Source organism: Vombatus ursinus, unplaced genomic scaffold, assembly GCF_900497805.2.
Source record: "Vombatus ursinus unplaced genomic scaffold, bare-nosed wombat genome assembly UNPS02014861.1, whole genome shotgun sequence".
NCBI classification, from domain to species: Eukaryota; Metazoa; Chordata; class Mammalia; order Diprotodontia; family Vombatidae; genus Vombatus; species Vombatus ursinus.
This window is the reverse complement of record NW_020954639.1, coordinates 16,118,348-16,141,984: the sequence shown is the minus strand read 5'-3', so window position 1 is coordinate 16,141,984 and position 23,637 is coordinate 16,118,348. Positions and strand designations below refer to the sequence as shown.

Sequence of the window (23,637 nt, the reverse complement as noted above, 5' to 3'; positions counted from 1 at the left end):
AGCGAGATGGGATGTAACCTGCTCAGATCAAGGCTGCGAGGTGCGTAATCCCCAGGGCTAACCTATTGTGGAGAGGAGATCGCAGTCAGCATTGCCACAGGTGACTTGGTTTCCTGCTTTGAGATCCAGGCTTTTTTTTAAAAAAAAAAAAATCTTATTTTTAAAATCTCCACCTCCTCCCCTTGATACCATCTTTAGAAGGAAGACTAAGAATAATAATACTATTACGATTATTAATAAAAAAAATTGAAAAGTGACTTCCCATCACCTCTGCTCCCCTCACTCTGAGACAGCCAAGAGACATGGTTTACCCCTTACTCCTTTGCCTCCTGCTTGCTCAGCTGGGGTTGGGAGCTGCCGCTTCCAGCCGTGACCCACCAGGGCGCCTGGAGCCCCACAGAGAGAGGAACCTTAGAGGCAAGCAGCATGGCCATCAGTCCGCCCAAGCCTCAGACTCTTCGACTCTCTGGAGCCGGTCCATCGACAGCACCATCTTGGCGCAGAAACTCTCCGAGGAGGTGCCCACGGACGTGGCCTCTTACCTCTACACTGGGGACTCCCATGAGCTGAAGCGATCCAATTGCTCCAGCCGCTTGGAGCTGGCAGCCGGCCTGCCGGGGAAGTCCCCCGCCATGGTCAGCTTGCACCCCTCCTTGCACGGGGCGATGGACACGCTTATCTACGCCACCAACTTCCTCAACATGATCAATAAGTCACTAGAGCAGAACTTGCAGGACGACCTGGAGTGGTACCAGGCGCTGATCCGGAGCATCTTTGAAGATGAGCCCAGCATCTCACGGGCAGCCATTACTTTTAGCACCGAGTCACTATCCTCTTCAGCCCCTCAGGTCTTCCTTCAGGCCACTCGCGGGGACAGTCGTATCCTCCTACAGAACCTGTCCTCCTCTGCTCACCATTTGGCCAACGCCACCCTGGAGACCGAATGGTTTCACGGCCTGAGGCGCAAATGGAGGCCCCATTTACACCGCAGAGGCTCCAACCAGGGGGCCCGGGGTCTGGGCCATAGCTGGAGGATCCGGGACAGCTCAGGGGGGGAAAAGAACCAGATCAGGTGGTCTCTGCCGTACCTGGAGTGCGAGAACGGAAGTTACAAACCTGGTTGGTTGGTCACTCTCTCCGCCGCTTTCTACCGGTTTCAGCCTAACGTGGTTCCCGAATTCAGGTAGGAAGAGGAAGCAGAGAAAAAAATAAACAACATGCTGCTTAGTGTGTGTATGTGTGTGTGTGTATGTGCGTGTGTGTGTGTGTTCATGTGCGCGCCTGCGCGTGTAAGGTGCGCCTACTATGCTACACTGCCCCATCCTAGAGATGGGGTTTGGGGCCCTCCACACAAGCATGGTAGGGAGAGGCTGCCCCCCTCAACTGCTCAAGAAAAAATAACCCCATCTCTTTTCATTCACCCTGCATGGGGAAAGAGAAGGAAATATGGGGTATACTCCATCTCCCCTCAATTGAGTCGTGTTTTCGGGGAGGGGTAGGGGAGCTCCTGTTGAAATGAGGAGTTGTGATCAAACTCTGCTTTCCTCAGTCAAGTGAATATAGTACCTGCCTAGAACCCAGGGGAAAGAGCCTGTGGTATCCCAGAGGATAAAAGTGGCAGGAACTGGGGAAGGAGGGGACTTCAGGTAGAGAAAGCGAGTTTCTTGTCTCCGTCACTCCGAAGTCTGTAACCTCTGCCTCCTACTAGTGTTGATAGTTTGACTCTCGCCGACGTGTTATTAGTTGCCGGAGCGTATAATTAACAAAGGCACAATTCCCTCCCGGGATTTGTGAAGGGCAGCTAGCACAGGAAATAGATTCTAGGTTAGAGAACCTGGCGCTCTGGTCAGCGGACCGACTCCCTGCGAACTCTTAGCCCAGAGCCATCGTTACCCTGTAACTAGGATTTTTCAAAGACGAACCCCTCACACTTGCTTTTTACCGCTCTCTGAATTAACTCAGGGGATGGAAAAAATCAAGTTGGATTTAGGAGGTTTAAATGTTGTGGAAAGGGATTTGTTCCTATTTAAAACGCCATAGCGTTTGAAAATATGAAATTAGAAAAATAGCCGATTACCTCCGAAGCTCCTGACCTCGGATCACCCGATTTCGGAACAACCCCTCTGAAGGGTGGGAGTGAAGACTGCTGGGACAGGGCTGAAGTAGGAAGTTCCAGGAGAGATCTGGGGTGTGACAAACATTCCCTGCAATTTGACCCTCTCCCAATTCCTTAGACTTTATAGATGGAGATTCCTGAGGGGTTTACTTTATTTCTTTTTCTTTTTTTTTTTTGTAATAGAGTCATAAGCCATAAAATTAGTACTCTTTTTTAATGCTCTCTCTGACTGAGAGCATAAAAGAGCTGAGATCTGGCAGCTAAGCTGATGGAGAGAAGGCAGTAGGATGTAATGATGGAAGCCTTGAACTAGAGGAGATCTTTGCTCTAGTCTGGGACTTAGTAATGAGCTTGCTGTGTAACCTTAACAGGCCTTATGTATAAAATGAGAGGCTTGTTCTCTATGAATTCCTTCCTTTCTCTGATAGGTGATGGCACTAGAGAGGAAAAAAAAACCAGATTTCCTTTCTATGACCTGTGCAGATCTTTTGGCTTTATGTGTGTATTTCTCTCTCTCTCTCTCTCTCTCTCTCTGTGTTTCCCTTTTACATCTTGGACAAGTCCCCTCCCCCCAATCTTTTACTGCTAGAAGGGATTGTCTCGTTGCCTCTTGATCACTGCACTGATCTTATGAGGAACTGAGTCCAGGAGCAAGCTCCTTGCAACTAATTTACTTAGAAGAGCAAAGATCAGTTAGGTACTGTGAGTTCCTAGTGTCCGTGACTTGTAGGAGAGCACTTTTCCAAGGCATCCAAGGCAAAGGAATCTAAGGGATTCTTGAGTTGGAATGGAATTTTTGTGCCAAAAGAATTTTACAAAGAATTTTTATGACAGAGATAGGCCTTGTATCTCAGCTCTTTGAAAGACAAACCTCTCATACTTGCTTTTAACAGCACTCTCAGTTATGGATTGTAGTTTGTTCCAGGTCTTTATTTTAAAGCATTGGTGCTGAAAAGATTTTAGAGCTTAGGCCAAATATTCCTGGGATCTTAAACTAGCCAAGACCCAAAGCTGAGAAACCAGAAGGCCCCAAGGAAGCCAACAGAATGCACTTTTTACCATTCTTTTGCTTGGGTCCAGAGAACAGTTCTGAGAACAGGGCACCTACTGATAGTTATTCTTCAGCTTTTAAAGACATGAAATAGGTCAAATTTAAAGTAGAAGTTAGCCAGCAGGGGTCATCCAAATAACAGAACAAGATTCTTATTTTTCCCATAGACCCTTTAGCATCATGCTCTATGATTTCCAAAGGTTGATGGGGGTGGAGTTTTGATACATAGCCAAAGTACCTTTCTATGGATGCCTGAAACCTGGACAGTTTAAATACTCTGTTCAATTCAAATATTCAATTCTCAAGCATCTTTTAGGACAGTAAGAGCTGCAAAACAGTTAATGGAACCAAAAATAGGTGTTTGTTTTATATATTTAAGGTAATATTTACATGAAGCTCATTCTCTTCATCTCTAAACTCGTAAAAGGAAGAGTCATTTCAAACTCTTAGTCATCTAATGTGGGTTTTTTTGGCATTTCTTTAAAATAGCAGAGAGATATGGACACAAAAGATAATACAGTGAGACTCAAATGAATCATTTCTCGGAAACTAGGAGACCAGTCAAGGGATTATGTTAAAAAGAATATTTCGTAACAGTAATTTGAGAAAAGAACCTCTGTAACAAAAAATTTATTGATAAATGGCATACAATATTTAGTGAAGGAAAAGCCAACAAAATATCTTTAACTCTCAATTTGATAGTCCAGAATATTTTTTCCTTACTTGGAAGATTCAGCCACTGACCACATTATTTGTAGAGGAAATAACTCTAAAACATTACATATTAAAATAAAGTAGAAAAACTACTCAATTACTGTTATAATTTATATTTATCACTCTAAGGAATGTCCCAAACAAATTTTTAAAATCTCATTTCTGGATATGAATGGCAGAAGTGTATTAAGATTCAAAATCCAGTTTAGAACGTAGATGAGAAACAGACATTAATTTCCTATCTTCCTTTCATTCCAAAAATTTGCATGCAATTCCATTCAACTGAATGTCTCAATTCATTGATTATGGACACATGACATGAATACATTTAAATTCATTTAAGCAAAAATTAATTGAGCACTTATTATATTGAAAGCCCTGGGCTAGAAGCAGTAGATATAGGAAGAAAGATGTAAAATGAATAAGATATAATTCTCTCAGCATAATCTTACAAAGTATGTAATAATAGTAGCTAGCATTTATATGTAGCACTTTTAAGTTTTCAAAGTGCTTTATATCTCATTTGATCCTTACAACAATCCTGGGAGGTAGGTGCTATTGGTATCCCCATTTTTCAGATGAGGAAACTGAGGCAGGCAGAGGTTAAGTGACTTGCTCAGGATTATATAACTAGTAAGTGTCTGAATCTGGATTTCAACTTGGTCTTCCTGATGCCCAGTTCAGTAGTCTCTCCATTTTACCACCTGGCTGTTAATTGATAATAATAATACTAATGTACTCTTTGATGCTGTTTTGATTCCTTAGTTAAAAATCATAGACCTAGAACTTGAAAGAAATTAAGATGCCATCTTGTCTCAATGCTTTTATAGTTAAGAAAATTGGGGTCCAGGGAGGTTCAATGACTTGTCCATTTTGGCACAAGAGAAGATTAGAAGATGTCATTTGATAGTAAGAAGAACAGTAGTATAAAATTAGTAATTGATTCTAACTTCTTCCTATGTTATGATAGATTGGTGATGCAATTTAGTCAGGTTTATTTTCTCTAGTCCACGTTCAATTGTCAATAGCAGGATTTGGGGGGTAACATAATATTTTTTTTAACCCAAGAAACCTGAACATAAACATTAGATCATGTCTGTTTGAGTCAATAAACAACTTTTGGATAGATAGTAGGCCCATTTGGATCACAATTCTTTCTGGATGTGAGTGTCATTTCAAAATTCTATGTGACAATAAATGGTATCCTTCTGAAGGTAAGAGATGTCATCTGAAATCAGTTGTCAAACTTTGGAAGAAAATTTGAAGCTCATGAATCACAGGTATCATAGAATCATAGAATTGTAATATCTCTCTCATATTTAACCTAAATCCTTCCTAGTACAATTTTCATTCATATTATCTGACTAATGGTCAACATTCTTCTTATAGTAATTATATGTTCATAGATTTCTGGAGAGTTAAGTTATTCTCAATAATTATAATCAGGTCTGGAATGTGAAATATATTGCCTGGAGTGGGTAATGGTGAGAAGGCACACACATCGGACCAAGGGAGAGAGTAAGTGGCAGCTAACTGTGTGTCAGACCAGCATGGATTGACTACTATTTAAGTGACTTACAGGGGAAGTATTAACAACAGTGACTATAAAAAGTTTTGGCTTCTATTCTCATCATGATGTAACTTAATGACCTACTGCCTCGATTAGTACATTTGATACTCAATGAAGGGGAGCAATTTCCACTGTAGAAGAGGGACCCTAAACAAAGCATATCCTGAGATTTCAATATTGGCTGTTTGCTGTGACCCACCTGTGAGGTAGGTAGCTGTTAGCTCCCTAAACACCTAGTCTATAGGAAACCTCAATGGAGTAAAAAGAAGACCTGTCATCCTGGTCCTTTTAGGTTAAAGATTCAGAGGGACCTTACAACCACCTCCTATATTTTCTTCAGATCTTCCTCTACTTTGTCTCCAGTTGACCCTGGTAATGATTGATTTGCTTATCTAAAAATAATACCAAATAATTAGGTGAAACTGCTTACCATTTTTGCTAATTGTCATGGAATATTTTATATATATATAATATACATATATATCTGTATACATATATAATAGCACAATAATATATAACTAAATGTGTATCAGATTAACTTTGTTGTAAGTTTTATGTGATTACCACACTAAACCTTATTTATGTTTATAATCTTTGCTTGTTGCTTGTCATCTACTCACAGCTTAGATATTAGCCTGCCACACTGATCAAGCTGTATTGATAAGAAAGTTACATCATTTTCTCCTTGGGTTCTCTCTAAGTGTGGTTGACCTATGCTTACTGTGAGAATAATGGATGAAAGACTGTTTAGGACTGTCCAACAGTGGGGTTACTCTTTCCTTGAGGTACTCTCAGAGTTTTCATGGAAACATTTTTGAATCGTCTTAACTTTCTTATCTTAAAAAAGCTACCATATTTTCAGCCATTTTGGTTGGGTTTCTGATTTTCCAAGACTGTTTTCTGCCTAGCAGCTGGGGCAATGTGTAATTGTACCATTTGTCAGAATAAGCATTTGTGAATAGAAATGGGATTTCCAAAACAGTGGAATATATGTTCCTGTTACTTAGGAGCCCTTAGGTATAAATGTTTTGATTCACACTTTTAAAAAGAATTGTCACGTGTCCTTGGGTTTTAATTCACCAACTTTGAATTGAGAAGTTTACAAAGATGTCTGCACTATTCTTTGGCCTGCTTCCTAAAGGATTACCCTTTCTTTTTCTTCATTAAAAGAGTGACCCTGGCCAACACACTTCTTTAAAAACAAACAACCCCCCACTAGATTAGATCAGGTGGCTGCTAATAGAATCAAGCATTCCACTTAAAAATCAGAATATTTAGCCAGAGCAGATGAAACCTCATTTTCTGTATCTGGAGAAGTCAGCTGAAATTTACTCAAGGCCAACAGAAAGTTGCTGCCTCATAGCTTTCTAATCTAAGGACTACAAGAAAAATCTAAACCTTCCCTCAAGATAATTGTATAAACATTTTTGGAATGCCTTAACTTTCTTATCTTTAAAAAAGGCTACTATGCTTTCAGCCAATTTGGTTAGTTTTCTGATTTCCAAAGACTGTTTTTCACCCAGAAGCTGGGACAAGGTATTATCTTACTGTTTGCAGAAATAAGCATTTAGAAGTAGAAATGGGATTTCCAAAATGTCGAAATTTACTTGAGGCGTATAGGCTTCTCCACTGGAGAAGGAATTGGGGCTCTTGCTTATTTGGTTTTATAGTTTCTATGGCCAGATAAGCCCATGTTACTTTCAGCATTGAAAAGCCAGTTGAGTTTACTCTGCACTTTTCAGGGTTTTAAGGATTTCTCATTTCAGACCCAATAGCACTATTAACTCAAACATATTCTGTATTTTAATATGACATTGTAATACACAGAGATGCTAAGAAGTGGCTGCTGCAACTACTTTTCAGTCCAATGTGTCTTTAGTATGAGGATGCTGATGGCTTTTATCTCACTGCAGAAATGGGTGGATCCAATGTGCTGCTTCTTTTCAGTCCTAGCATGGTGTTTGTATGATTATTTAAGCAGAATAGTTACACCGTGCATCAGGATCAAGATAACCTTGACAGTGTAATTGCCATCACCTGAAAAGAGGCAACCCAGTGGTAATGAGAATAGACTTTGCTGTAAATAGCCTTATTAGGCACTGATTGTATATAATCCTTACATTTTCTTTCAGCAATGATTCCTTTATCTTTCAATCTTTTTCTTCCCTTCCCTTTCCTCCCTCCTTTTTTTTTTACTATTGCTAACAGATATTTTCTACATGTGCTTTCTTATTCAGCTAAATACTTACAAACTCAACAATCCTTCCCTGACATAGTGAATTCTGTAATAAAACCTTAGCTAACAAGAATACTTACAGAAATGGATGTTCAGGTGAATTGAGTTTTCAGATTAACTGGAGTTTAAATAGAAATCCTCATTAGTTTCACATTAAAAAGACACTTTTATTGAGTTAATTTCTATTTCATTCATTCATCCTTTTATTCATCCATTTATTTGTGAATCCACCCCTCCCCTTCTCTCTCTTCCTCCTCCCCCCTCCCTCTCCCCACCAGTCTGGAAGCACAATGGCTACTTACTGCCCAATTCTGATTGATAAGGGAGCTTTAACCTGTTAAATTTATGACCTAATTCAAACCTTCTTTAAGCCACATTGTGGTCCCCAGCTCCCATAAGGATCACCATATTAATCCTTAACTTTGTTTGGCCCCTTGATGGGCTCAGCTCACTGAAGCTCAAACCTCTCAGCTTAAGAAATCTACCAGCCTCAACTTACTCAGTAAGCAATGATTACAGATGTATTCCTACCATGCCAGGCAGCATACTTATTTTTAAAATTTTAATTTGTTTTAAAAATTCTGAACTTAACAAACACCAAATAAACTGAGCATTTCTACATGTAACTGCAGATTTACACCATGTGCAGATGAATTTTCCTTCTAAGTATTCAACATATTCCACATTACTTTCAAAGCTGTCCTGTCTGTGCTTCCTATTGTCATTCTGTTCTTTTCTGTGCATGTGTAAGTCTACATGCAAAGCACTGTGAAACAGTGAATACAGATCTGGGCTTTGAGTCAGGAAGACTGGGTTCAAGTTCTGCCTGTGACACAAACTGGTTTTATGATCCTCAACAAGTCACATAAACAGTGCCTCAGGCATCTCTGAAAACTTGAAATTGCAGAGAAGGTGAAAACCTGCATTATAGGTGAAATTCCTCTCTGGGAGCTCCTTGCACTGATAAAATCATAGGACCATTAAAAAAAAGGAAATATCAACAACAAAACTTTATTCCTGGAGGAAGCACAGAATAGATGAAAAAAATCAAATATCTCTGATAATGGTTTGATATACAAGATGCATAGGAAACTGAAAGAAATATGTAAGACCAAAGGCCATTCCCCAGTAAAGACCAGCCTGGCTAGATACAGGAGGCCATGTAAGGCACTCAGAAATTAGGTTCTGGAGCAGCACTTTCAGAATTGAAAGACTGTGTTCTCTATGACATGGTTTTTGATCCTCTAGAGAGGATGGTGAAGGGATGTCCAGAGTATAGATTTTGGGAGAACAGATTTCAAAGGACTCACAGAAAGAATAGATAGGAACTTCCAGGTGAGCCTATGGGTAGGCGCTAATGTTTACCTTCTTCTCTGAAACTATGGGCAAATCACTTAATCTCTCAGTGCCCCAGGAAACCCTCCAAAACGATAAATTGCAAAGCAGTTGCTGGTATGTGTTGGTAGCAGTTTCCTCTCTGGGACTTCTTTATATGCAGGAAATCATGTCCTATCCCTTTCCCACTGCACAGCAAAGACTTATACTTGGATTTAAAAAAAATCAGCTTCATAAGTAGAGATTGGGGAGATAGGGTTAGGCAGTAACATATGTGAAGACGAATCTGAGGGTTTTAGTGAAATGTATTCTCAACATGAGTCAACAGGAAGACTATTCAAGAAAGCTAATGTTATATGAGTTTTCATTGAGAGATAGTGTCAAGGATTAGGAAAATGACAACTCCATTATATTCTGTCCTGATGTTCTGGGTGGTCATTTGATTGGCTAATGCCTTATGTGATTGCTGTGACTCACATTATGATTCAAGGGACCACTCATGCATGAATTCCTAACAGCAGATCGAAGGCTCAATTATGGACCAAACCCTTGCATGAGATTGGATCCATTTATTGCTTATTATATACTGAAACCACTAGTTCAATAGCCATTCTTAGAGATTGCTTTCCACAGTACAAGAAATACTCATATTAAGTAGTCTATCATAATGAGGAGTTAATAGTTTTCATTGAAGTACGTTGTAACCTCTTGTAAATTCTTAGTTTGTTAAAATTTCAACCTTTTGCAGCTTTTGCAAAAAGTCTTACTGTACACACTTTGCCACTCCTCCTTTCTCTCTTTAATCTTTTACCCTAAGACAACATATTGTAGCTTCTTTGAGGTTAGTATTAGATAATTGAGAGAAACTGACAAGGTATAGGCCTTCTAGCCAGCTGACAATCCATTTGAGTTGAAGGTCTCTGAGGATATCAAATTTGCATCAAGGTCAAGTTATCAAAAAGACTAATAATGAATTCAGAAAGATGGGCTCAGCTACCTGCACCCCAGGCATCAGCTCTCACCAAAATTTTAATGTCAGATTAAGAACAATACAGATAAATATCAAAAACAAGAAATTTTCTCAATAAATCCTTTTTAAAAACCTTGCTGGAATGTATGTAAAATATGAATCAGGGTTTGCTCTTACCTTTCAGTGTTTCAGTAGTAAAGTTTACCATGTTACTCTTCCTTTTGAGTGCATTTGTTGCTAAGTATTGGAGCATAGGCAGGAGAGACTGAATACTTCTTCAAGTACAACTCTCAAAACTGACATATCTCGTCAGACTTTTTTTTTTTTCGGAGGATGATGTACAGTTCTACTTACCACATTTTTGGAAGAACATGGATAACTTTAATGAACATGAGGGCGACCAAGATGAAGGAAGGTCTTGAAATAATGTTTATATGAAGATACATTTAAATTGGAGATCAATCCCATCTCCAGTAACAGCTGGGAAAATAATATCTGTCTTCAGATATTTGAAGGGTTTTTTGTGTAAGAGGAATGAATGTTTTTCTGAGTGGCAAAACTCATAGCAAAGAATGAAGGCTGCAGAGAAGCCAATTTAGCCTTGGTGCAAGGGAAAATTCCTGATAATTAGATATATTAATCTATGAAAAAGTAAACATAGGGGCAGCTAGGTGGTTCAATGGATAGAGCATCAGCCCTGAAGTCACAGTCAGAGGGGTGAGCTCAACATACCTAATGATCCCAGTGGGCATCAGTGAGTAGTGTGACAGAAGGAACACCAACTGGAACAGGTCTGGGGGCATGCAGTCAAAGTGAAAGTGCTACCCACTTCATAATCCTCAAGGGTATCTCTGTACTCTACTAATGGAACACAAACAATTGCCATCTGTACAACTGAGTGAAAAGTCAGCAAAATTCTACTCACTTCAAGAGCTTCATAGAACATGATGTATTCTGGTAATGGAGAGCTGGAGTCACACTAATGATACAGTGGTTTTTTTTGGGGGAAGTGGGTAGTCATTAATACAATGACAAGCTAAGCCGTAATACTTTACTCTTTTTATGTAAAGTATTTTATAATACTTTACTCTCTTTACTATGTATATACAGTCAAATGGATTTGGGTATATTGCAAGAGTTCTTCTACAGTGTGGATTGCAAGCCTCTTTCAGGGAAAAAAAGCAAGGTAAAAAAAAAAAGACCGTAAGAAAGCCATGCTGACCTTAAAAGAGAAAATGGAGATCTGGATATAACTTGAAAAGGGCAGGAACAGGACAATTTTGATGGACTGATGCAATACTAGTCAACATATTTCTGTGACATCTAGGCTCAGAAAAGGATATCTGCATAAATGATTTGCAGATTCTGATTCAAATAAAGTCACTGATCACTGTTATACTACATATGTGGCTAAATTAGGGCACTTAGACTGTGTCTTATGTGAAGGGTTTTTAGTAAGCATTTATTAAGCCTTTAGGCATTGGGTCTACAAATACAGTTCTTTCCCTAAAGGATCTTACATTCTTTCAGGGAAAACACCATGTACACATGTAAATAACTATAAAATATGCTCCAAGTTAGTATAAGGTTATTTCTGTGGGGTAGGGGTTTGGGGAGACACCTTTAGATAGAAGGAAAGATCAGAGGGTGCCCTCAGTTTTAGCTAAATACTGATTAAAAATATAAACGATTTCATTATTGTAATATGTAACTGAAAATATGAAGAATACAGAGAAGCATGGGGAGACTCTCATGAACTTATGAAAAGTAAAGCAAGGAGAACCAGGAAAATGATATACACAATGACTACAAAAATGTGAGTGAAAATAACAACAACAACAACAAGAAAACTGAATGCTGAGTAATTATAACCAACAAGTTTGGTCCCAAAGAAGAGATGTGATAATGTTATAGACTCTCCTAAAATAAATGATGGCTTGCCATCTTACCTTGCCATCTGAAGTCTTTGTTGATTGAATGTTTGAGATGTCCTGGTGTTTTCAAAGGTTAGAGGATGCAAGCTTACATATGGATGGATGGATAGCAAAAGTCTTTGGACTGACTCTTTGCTGTTTTTCTATCTCTAGTGAAGGAACATTTCAGGACCATAGACTTACATGAAGACAGACAGAAAAGCTATTTTATTACTGGAAGACAGCTCACCTAGAGGAAGTCCAGGGCACAGGTTAAACAGTTCTTGAGCTGTAGACTTTTTCCTTCACGGAACTCTTCCTGGGCTCACCTCAGTTTTCTCACCTTTAAAACATGGATGATACTGTCAGTGAGTGACCTCCTGGAAAATGGTTATTTGTAAGCCCCAAGGGGGCAAGGAATATATTTCTTGTATTTCCTAGTATCCTGAAAAGTCTAGTGGCCGACACATAGTAGGAGCTCAGGGAATTTTTTTACTGCTGCTATTTTGGATTCATTGTATTAAAAAAAACCCTACATCGATGTTGGCACCAGTATTGCTGTGTACCATTTAGGTTTTTTTTTTTTTTTAGGCAATTGGGGTTAAGTGACTTGCCCAGGGTCACACAGCTAGTAAGTGGCAAGCATTTGGTCTGAGGCTGGATTTGAACTCAGGTCCTCCTGACTTCAGGGCCAGTGCTCTATCCACTGCACCACCTAGCTGCCCCTTAGGTTGTTTTTAAAATAATTTTCTGCCTCAGATATTTTTTTTCTTAATCATCCTATTTTAGCTGCCACTTTCTCCTCTCTCCTTCCAATGATTGCCATTCTGTTCGTTTCCTGCTCTGTTGCTTGAGGTTACTAGTTTCCTATCAGTGCCAGTTCAACCAAAGCAAAAGCATCAACTCCAACCTTTTTCTAAACATTTTACCTCTGACAGTCATAAAAATCAAACAAAGAAATAAGGAAACTTGAGGAGGAGGAGGCTTGAAATAAAGATTCTTGCACCTAACTTGGTTTGTTGCATTCCTGGTACACAGGGTTGAATCTGTAAAATACTCCTAAGCCATGCAAACCAGGTGAAAAGAATGAAAGGAGGAGTGAACCCGCAGACCCCAGATTTATCGTGCCAACTCGAGATAAAACCCTACATGTCCCTGACTTCTTGCAGGCTGACTGGTGGCTGTTCATATGGATATGAGATATCCATAACTTTATGCCACATGGTCCCTCTTGCCTTTTGCAGTGAGTTCCATGACCTCAAGCGTTGGGTTGTCTGGATGAACAGCCAACTGAAGGCACAGGCAAGAACAGAAGAGAGTAGAAAAATGAACACCTGAGACAAAACAGCAGAGGAGCATTTGCCAGAGGTCTAGGAGGGAGAAAAAATGATGTATATGGGTGGGGGTGTAATGGAGGCATGTAACTCTACGTCAGGGACATTAGCAACTGAGAACTGGAATTCTAGTTTCAAGAAATAATATAAAAAATTCCACCTTGCCATAAAAGTAGAATTCAGTCATTAACTATTGACCTTTATTTCTTAGAACAAAGTCCTTGCTTCTTGTTATACATGCGATGGTGTATAAAACTTCCCCTCAATCATAAGAGAGGGTAATATATGCTTGTTAATTTCTGCCTGTTTTCTCCCTCTGTCTGTATCTCTTTGTTTTTATCTTTCTGCCTCTATTTCTCTTTCTTTTTGAATATGGACCAATAAAGTAGCATTGAGTGTGCTAGGTAGAACATGAATATTAAGAAATCAGATTTTTAGTGGGTGAAGGAAAATCAGTAGGAAGGACCCCATGGGAAGCAGGTCCAAGGGACAAGAAAGTCAAGGTTCTTTGAAGGAATAGAGTTGGCAGTACCAGCTAGGTAGATTAGATTGTTGTCTGTAATTGTGTGTGATTATAGCATACCATGAAGCCTCCTTACTGCCCGATCCCTACCTGAAAATCTCCAACTTGAAAATCCTTATCCTGGAGATATAGAAATTCTTTAAATACCAATTAAATGTTAAATTATAAGTATTCTTGGGAGAGGTGATGTACTGATTGATGAACATAAACACCAAGGTTCAGAGTACTAAAAGAGATGATGTCAACTCCTTTCAGGGGAAGCTGAGTTTTAATGGGGAATGGTTAAGTCAGAGAAGAATGAGATAGGAATCAGTATAATACAGTGGAAAGATCACTCACTCCAGAGACAGAGAACATGGCTTCAAATCCCACCTTTGACTATGTGATCTTAGAAAAGTCACTTAACCTCCCCAAGCTCAGGTTTTTTATTTGACTAGATGGTCTTTGAGGTCCTGTCCATTCTGGATGTGTATCTGGACATTAGGATATGCAACAGAAAGTCAAGAGATACTGGGGAATGGGAAAAAAGAGCCCAGGGAAGGGAGGCTAGGTGGCTGAAGCTACTTTGCCGAATTTGCAACTTTCTTGCTAAGATACAATAAAAGGGGATGAATAAGACATACATGACTGTGATTAGAAAAAAGATCATAAGGGTAAGATGAATTCTTAGTGGCTAAATGAATTATGTGAGGATCTGAAATAGATGGGAGAGTCACAAAAAAGAAAGATAATACTAATGCTAAAACACATTTACACAGCGCTTTCAGATTTATGAAGTGCTGTCCTAATGATGCTCTGATACTGTGATATAAGTTGTATAAATATGGTTGTTGTGTTGTTGATTAGGTGTGTCCAATTCTTCATGACCCCATTTGGGGTTTTCTTGGCAAGGATACTGGAGTGGTTTGCCATTTCCTTCTCTAGTTCATTTTACAGATGAGGAAACTGAGGCAAACAGGATTAAGCAACTTGCTCAAGGTCACCTAACTAGTGTCTGAGGCTGGATTTGAACTCAGGTTTTCCTGACTCCAGGCCTGGCACTCTATCTACTGCAACACCCAGCTGGCCCAGTATAAATATTGCTCTTCTTTTACAGATAAGGGGACTGAAGTTCAGGGAAGATAACACAATTAGTCAGTATTGGAGCCAAGACTTGAACCTAAGTTTCCTTCTTCCTAATCTTGTGTTCTTTCTACCAAAGGTTATAGGCTAAATACCTATTCAAAAAACTGAGGCCTTTTAAAATTAAATCAAAAAATTATTTGAAAGTGGAGGGTGGAGGTGGATCTTATCCAGTTTTGGGTCTCACGTCCTCTGAAGTATTGGGGTAATAGAACATACAAACTAGCTGTTCTCCTACGAGGACCAGTAAACTCTAGTCCCTGGGCCAAATCTGTCTCTCTGTCTGACAGATTTGTGCTTCTGACCATCATTTACTGACCCCTAGACTCCATATCTTGTATATATAACCAAGTTACTAAGTCTATTTTGTCTAGTTCTAATTGGAAAATCATTCATAGGAACAGTGATTTAAGATAGGGAAAGGAGTTTAGAGGTCATCATAATCCAACTGAACACCTCATCTTACCTATGAGGAAATTGAGCCTCAGAGAGCTGAAGCGACCAGCCCAAATTCATATAGGTAGTAAGTAGGAGATTCAAAGGCAGGTGGCCTTGACTCCAAATCCAGGGCTCTTTTCAGTGCACTATCCATCTCTCATTTCATATCATCATTTCTGGACTCCAAATTCAACAGTACCAATGAATATCCTTACTCTGAACAATTTTCTCCTAAACTCTCTATTTCCTAAGCATTCCTGTTCATTGAGGTTTTGCTGTGCTTGAGATGAGCATGTTTGCAGCCTGTCCTGATTATGCTTGGTAGCCCATAGTTTTTCCAAAGTTTATAGGCTTTAGAGCTAAAAGAGATCTTAGAGGTCTGATTCAATATCTTAATTTTAAAAATTAGTGCATTGAGGACCAGAGGTATGAAGCTGCTTGCCTAAGGTTACACAGGTAGTAAGCAGCTGCCAGAGGATTTGAGTACAAATCCTCTGACTCCAGTCCTTGTTATTAGATTGCACCTGGCTCTTCCTGTTTCACACTTCAGATTTTCACATAGATTATATAGGCCTTCCTAAAGAAGGCTGGACCTGATTGCCAAAAAGCCTTCCAAGAACCTGGAGCCAGACAGAAGATGTTTGTCACTGTGTGAAGTGTTGGCAAGTATCTCTGGCCCAGGCTGTTGAAAGGTGGCCTGGGGGAGAAGAGTTTCTTTGTGTTTGAGAATGTGGTACAGTTATCAAATTTTTCAAGATCTTTTTGATTAGGGAGTAGGGAGAGCAGAGTTTACAATTCACTTTGCTATAGTGATGCATTGCCATGTTTAAAACTATCAAACTAGCTGCTAGGTTGGGAAAACAAGCTTAAATCAATTCCTGGCTGTGTCCCTTGAAGAAGATTGAGTGCCAACAAAGAGAAATAGAAGAGGAGATGACTTTCACAAAGACCTCCCACCTAAACTGGACTTTCTTATGAGGTGAAAGACCCTTTAGGATGACATTCTGTAATAGGGATCTATCATACCTAATTCAAAAAAATTTCTTGCTTATAGAAATGCAGTTCAATTGAATGTGACCCTATAGACTTTAAAAAGCATTGCACAGCACCATTACAAAACAAGGAGAGAAAACAAAATATTTACAGTCTTAATAAGGACTAGGTTCCAATGGGAAAACCATGCTTAGTTGCTAGATGGTCTGTAATTACCATTAATATTATTGGTAACTTATCACTCAGGTTATGGCTCAGCTAAGCTCTACTGACAAGTTGGATGAATACCAACTTGACACCATGCTGATGAGCCAACTTCTTCTATTGTGCTGCTGACATTTGAATATTTATTGCTGGTTTCCAGGTGCCAGAGCTCAACCTATTTCTAAGCAGTCCACTGAAGTCTTAGGAGAATTATTTTTAAATAATTAGAAATAAACTGTCACCTACCTATCCCAGACACTTACTGAATACATCTAATTTGGTCAAATTTGTGGAGGCGCAAGATGAAGAATCTTTCAGGATCGTTTAAGTATCCTTGACCTCATAGCAAACAGGCCTTGGATAGAGTATTTGGCTGAATGTAAGGATAACCGTGTTTCAATGGTAGGAAGTACAATTAAATGCTGAAGCAAACAGACCAAATGAACTGAGTTATCTCCAATCACAGAGAACTTTAAAATTAAGAATGAGCATTTTTGCTTCCATTCTTTCAGAGGATCTCCATATATGCCTGGGCCAAGCTTTCAGGAGCTGACTCTTGCTGTCCTCCTGGTAATGATACCAGGGCTCTTCTCTTCCCCCTTCCCCTACCAACTGAGGCCTTCTTAGGGGCTTGGTTAGAATGACTTTCTTCTTTGTAGCTGATTTCATCTTACCTAGCCTTAGTCGCTGAATGGATGTTGACTCAGTCAAACTGAGACCTAGGAAAGACCTTTGTTTAAAAAGGCCAAGGTCTCCCAATGCATCCGGGCCATCTCCAGCTGTCCTGATCTATATCTGGCCACTGGACCCAGTTGACTCTGGAGGAGAAAGTGAGGCTGGTGACTCTTCACAGCCCTCTCTCACTTAAATCCAATTCACCTGCAAGTCATGGCATCACCTCCTTGATGTCATGGTCGTCTTTGAGAATGAAGGACAAACAACAGCAATAGTTGATCTTCCTGGAAGCAGGGGGCTGGATAGGATGACTTTTTATGGTTCTTTTTAGCTCTGTGATTCTCTGAATATGTAGATAATCCTAACATCTGGGGAAATGACACTTCTTGGTGGATCTTGAGCCATGTTATGGCACTTGTTTCCTGTAGTTGTGGAAGAGCGAGAAGATGACTTAGGCCAGTCTTCATTTGAGATTAGCCAATTCTCCTTTAGGAGTTATAGAAGCAGGGATGAGAAAGTGATTAGATTTTGGGAAGAAAGGCACAGCCTTCAAAACGTTTATGAGAACACTTTAGGAGTGGACTTTGCTTTTAGTGTTGCCTTACCTACCAGTTACACTCTGGATGATACTATATAATGAGGACATGTAGCATGGGAGTGTCATCGTGAGACATGAAGGGAGGCAAAATAGAAATCTCTAACCTCTTTTCCCCTCAAGCTTCCCCAAAGGACTCTTTAATTCCCTCCAAGGAAGTTGTTGGGCCGAGAAGCTTGGTTACCTGCTCTTCTCAGAGAGAGGGAGTACTGGGCTAGAACTAGTGATATCTACTCCTTTGAATATTATTAGTCTGGGAGATGAAGTTTTTAGGTTAAAGTAACTTCTGATTGCTGTGTCATTAATGGGTGAAGCAGGCCTCCAAGCTTTATATCCAAGGCTTGACTACGTTCCTACCTAATACTAGTCCCACAATGAACAGAAATAACAGCTAGCAAAGAACCCATTTATCCAAGTCAAACAGAAATCAGAGAAAACATATATAGGAGAATATATACCAGACAGTTCAGAATGAAAGATTCCTCCCACTGGGAGAAAGGTAACTCAACTCTTGCCAACTCTGCCCCATCCGTTACATAGTTTGGTGGAATTGATCTCCACCAATGATGAGAAAGTCCCATACCAATGGGCTTTGGGATTCATATTACAGCTACTATTAGTGATATTACTTTAATAAAGCATTTTTAAAGTAGCTACTCTATAGCAGGAACTGTTATATATGCCATTTTACCTATGATTTTCTAGTGCAACCTTGGCACATTTATAATTTAGTAGATAAATCTAATAAGAGTTGCCTGAGGCTCAGAAAGGTTATAATTTGCTCATGATCTCAAAGTAGTAAATGTAAGAGGCATTGTTTGAACCCAGGTCTTCCTTTTTCCAAGTCCAGCATTTTATGCCCTATGTCATCCTGCTTCTCTAATACTTTACTTGTTCCTCGTAAAACAGATCAGAAAATAACAAATGCTATAACTCTGTATGATAATATGTATACTACACATGGACAAATATATATGTGGAGCTGGGTATATACATATTGGCATTCTTTGGAAGGTTGGATTTGTCATCATTAATTATTATCATTGTTATTAATAATAATATTTAAAAGAATGTCAAGGTAGCAATGGGAAATTCCACTTGGGAATTGATGGCAAAATTTCAAAGCCCATTCTGTTGCTTTAGCCCCATCAAATGTCACGTCTCCAAATGGAAGTTTTTAAAAGAAGAATGTAAAACAACTTTCACTCCAGATCTCATGATGTCCTATTTCAGGACTGGTTGTGTTGTCATTGATTAGTTGAGGAATGGTCTGAGGACTTTGTGGGAAAGGCACCAACAGGTGATGAATATGCCTCAAGAAGTTAGATGAGTGGGGAAGAAAGAGAATGGGTGTTGTATACGTTGTCCCATGACTTTATTATATCACCAGAGGAACTGATCTCTTTACTGTACTTAGGCTTTGGACTTCCCATTTTAGAGTGTCTGGGTAGGAGAAGATGAAAGAAAGGAGGTAGGGGGTGGGCTTGCTTAGTGGGATTTACAGTGATACTGCAAGACAGGATCACACAAACATTTACCTAACAATCACAACAAGTGGGAATGAGATCACCTCTCACCTAAGTGACCTATGTTCTCCAAAGGTCAAGATTTGCAGGCGGAAAAGGTTTGTTGGGTAAGAGGGTGGGAATGGAGTCCCTCTGGTTCTTTTTTGGAAACAATTTTGCTCTAGAAATCGAGGGTATAAATCCCTCATTAATACGGCTCCTACTTTCTTTTCCCTTCTCCACTTCTGCATCTCTTTTTTTCTCCTCCTGTCTCTATCCCTGGTAAGGTAAATCCTTAATCAGTATACAGTGCAGGTGGGGGTGGTTCTTAATCTGGGGTTCATGGACCCTTCCCTCCACAAGGAGTCTATGAAAGATTTCAGAGGATCTTTGAAGTTGTATGGGAAAAAAATTCTTCTTCATTTCAATGGAATTATTTTCCTTTGCAATCTTGTATGTTTTATATTTTATTAACTTAAAAGCATTATTTTGAGGAGTCAGTGACAAGAAAAAGGTTAAGAACCTCTTGTCTACACCTTCTGTCTTAACTTGAACAGGCTCAAGGGACCCAGACTTTGGCTATTTCTAGGCATAATAAATGTTTTTGAATGGAATTAAGTGCTTGTTTTGTTAATGGCATGGTTGTAGGTCCCTGAGAAAATTTAGATTACAGGAGGGTTTTGCTTTCATGGAGTTTACAGTCAGGTAAGGATGTGGGGGATACTAGGGTACTTAGTAGACACTTATTCTATATTGCCCTGTAGAATGCTGGGTTTGGAGCTTGGGATCAGGAAGACTTGGAATCCAGTCCTGCCTGCCTCTAGCACAGACTAGCTGTGTGATTGAGCAAGCTACAGCCCCTCAGGCCACACAGAGACAATATGTTACTGCTTCCCCATCCACACAGGGGGTACATTCATTGGGTATTGCCAGCAGTGGTTCAGATCATACACTTTTCCCTCTCTCCTGCCCCCACCATATGGAGCAGGGGTTGGCACACAAAAGAATTTAAGAATTCCAAAATACAGTTTTATGGATTTCCTCCAACCTGTTGGTTATGGACAGGCTAAAGAATAAAGCTTCTCCCTCTTATGTCAGTCATGTTAAAACATATAGCCCATAAGGAGATGGCTTGGGGCAGCTAGGTGGTGCAGTGGATAGAGCACTGGCGCTGGAGTCAGGAGAACCTGAGTTCAAATTTGACCTCAGACACATGATACTTACTAGCTGTGTGACCCTGGGCAAGTCACTTAACCCCAATTGCCTCACTAAAAAGAAAAAAAAGGAGATGGCTTAGTAAATTATTGCCTTCTTGTACTCAGGAATGAAGGTCTGTTTTTTTTTTTTACTTTTTTTTTCTTCCCATGCTATACCTGAAATATGCACAAAAAATGGTGAAAGGAGCAGTCTCATTTAAGTAGACTTCTTTAGCCAGACAGAATATTCCCTCTAAAGCAAAGTAAAATTGAGAAGCACTGGGGAAGTGAACTATCAAAGTGGCCCCAATCATCAGGGGTTATATTATGATCATGCGGTCATTGAATGCTAAGAGAGATATTAGTGACTATATAATTTATTAATGTCTCATCAATTGGTTTAAAAATGTATTGTTTCTTAAAATTCCAACCATAGCCTTAGGTGAAGACAGGTAAGGTAATGATTACTCCAGGTACACAAAGAACCCCCAGCATGTATGCACTGCCATGGCAGCTGCTGTGAATGAAATCACAGGAGCTCAGATTTGGAGAGGACCTGAGAGGCAATCTAATCCAACCTATAATGGAACAGGAATTCCCTCAGCAACATTCAACAAATAGCCATCCAGTTTCTACTTGAAACCTAATGAAGGGGAACTTATTTTCTCCTAGAGGGCTCAGAAGCATAGGAAGAGGAGGAGATGTGAAAAGGAGGAAGAGATTAAATACCAGTCCCTCCCCCAGAAGAAAAAATACACCAAATTCCTACTCTCCCATGTTTCCTCAAGTTTTCATTTCACTTTGCCATAATGCCTGAAAATTCTTCTAATTCAAGATTCTGGGTGGTCTAGTGGGATAGAGTGCTGGACTCGGAGTCAGGAAGATGAATTTAATTCCCATCTTATCCCACACACTTCCTAGTTGTGTGATGTGGGGCAGTCATTTAACCTCTACCTGTCTCAGTTTCCTCATCCGCAAAATGGGGATCATAATAGCACCTGCCTTCCAGAGTTGTGAGATATATTGAGATTACATATGTATACATGTAAATATATGTATATTTATATACTCATGTATATGTTAAAGTGTATATATATGTATATATGTGTGTGTGTATGTTTAATATCACTTTGTAAACCTTAAGGTGCTAGATAAATGTTAGCTATTATTAAAACTTATGGTCATATAATTACTTTGGTAGTTATGAAGCTTTTAGTAATTGACATAGTCTGTGTTAATAAAAATAACTCGTATTCTTAGGTAGCTAAATGGTACAGTGGATAGAATTTTGGATTTGGAGTTAAAAGGAGCTGACTTAGGGGCAGCTAGGTGGTACAGTGGATAGAGCGCTGGCCCTGGAGTCAGGAGGACCTGAGTTCAAAATGCAGCCTCAGACACATAATACTCACTAGCTGTGTGACCCTGGGCAAGTCTCTTAACCCCAATTGCTTTAAAAAAAATGTGGAATTGACTTCAAATCTTGCTTCAGATGCTTATTAGCTGTATAACGCAGGCAAGTCATATAACCTCTATCTGTAGAATGAGGATAATAATAGTACCTACTACCCAGGGTAATATGAAGATAAAATGAAATAGTATTTATAAAGCATTTTGCAAACCTTAAAGCACTATAAATACTAGACATTATTATGCAAAGTCATGTCTTAATAATAGGGAAAGTGAGAGGAGGTGGACCTGTGACTTCATCAACATAGGTAACTCCTAGATAAGGAAACTGTCCACTGACGCAGGTCAGCAGCCTCCTTCAATGATGGGTCTTAGTGAGCTTTTAAGAGCAATGTGAGGTTAAGTAAATGTGGGGTTAAGTAATTGGCCTAGAATGGTGCAGTTGGTAAATGTCAGAGGCAGGTTTAGCATCTGTGTCTTCATGGTAGTATGGATCCAACAGTTCATTTCTGTTATTTCATCAATCTAGAGCTAAAAAAGAGACCTTAAAAGTCATTTAGTTTAACTCCCTCTTTTATGTATGAGGAAACTGAGGCCTCATAGAGGTTAAATGATATTGGCCAAGATCACATAGGTCATAAAAGACAGAGGCAGAATTTTAACATGGGTCTGCTCATTCCAAAGCCATCACTCATCTGTGGGACTCTTCATCTTTGCTTGAATCTTCTAGCATTTTAGCTGGGAAAAGTGCTTTTTCATTCCCTGATTCTGGATCTTCATTTTTCCCCTGGATCTTTCAGTTTTTTAATTGGTCACAACCTTGTTTGTAGAATAGTACCTGGAGAGACTTGGGAAAACTTATCTTACTTCAGATGGAGTCCTTTTTGGAATGTAGGGAATATTGCCAAGCAAGTAAAAACCTCTCTCTCTCTCTCTCTCTCTCTCTCTCTCTCTCTCTCTCTGAACCCACATAGAGATTTTGTCTTTTTTGTTAGATCAGTCCCAGCAAAATTTTCTTAAATGACATGGCAGAATAGAATATCTGTATCAGGAATATTTAAGAATCTTCAAGGGAATTCTTTGAACTATGATGATCACTTCTAGTTATGGATGAGATATTCAAACTTTCCATGACTTGGGCTACTCTAACAATTAGTTGCCTTTTGTGACTTAATCATTCACATCAATAAAGAGGTCAGTATTTTGGGAGTTTGGAGCTTTTAGGCCATAGGTCAAAGCTTGGTTAGGTGAGGACAGTATGTCATAATACTGGGTACCTGAGACTGTAGAAGAACATAAAAAGGGAGGATGGACAGTATCGAAGACAAATCTTACTGTATGTAAGGTGAATCTTAGTGTGTGCAAAGTAGATTTTTGTTTTTCTTTCTTAGAGTTTTCTTCCCAGGATTCGTAGCCATAACAATCTCTACTTCCCAGGTATTAGATAAGAGTTCTCATGATCATGGTTGAAAACAATTTCTACTGTGCAATCGTAGTAGATACAGGGATGAAGTAATGTAAAATTGTGAGGCTATTGCTGGCAATATGACTTCTTTGTCTGTTGCCCTATAAAGCAAGTGGGCACTGGTCAGCGACTGGGGACCCCCTTAGGGGTGAATGTGCAGGCTGAATACTGTGCGTGCCTTGATGGACCCCCATCAATGCTTGGGAGGGAGAATCTGTGTGTTTGCCTCAACCAGCCCCCATTGAGGCTTGAGGGGATTTAGGGAAGTGCACAAG

At 39.6% G+C, this 23,637-nt stretch overlaps 1 protein-coding gene across 1 annotated transcript in view; it reads left to right on the top strand.

Moving 5' to 3' along the window:
* Positions 1-302: 302 nt before the first annotated feature.
* GPR158 (G protein-coupled receptor 158) overlaps positions 303-23,637 on the top strand; it is a 413,352-nt gene continuing 390,017 nt past the window's right edge. The window contains exon 1 of the mRNA XM_027841527.1: positions 303-1,183. Coding sequence (XP_027697328.1) covers positions 303-1,183 — 881 coding nt within the window. The remainder of the gene's footprint in view (positions 1,184-23,637) is intronic.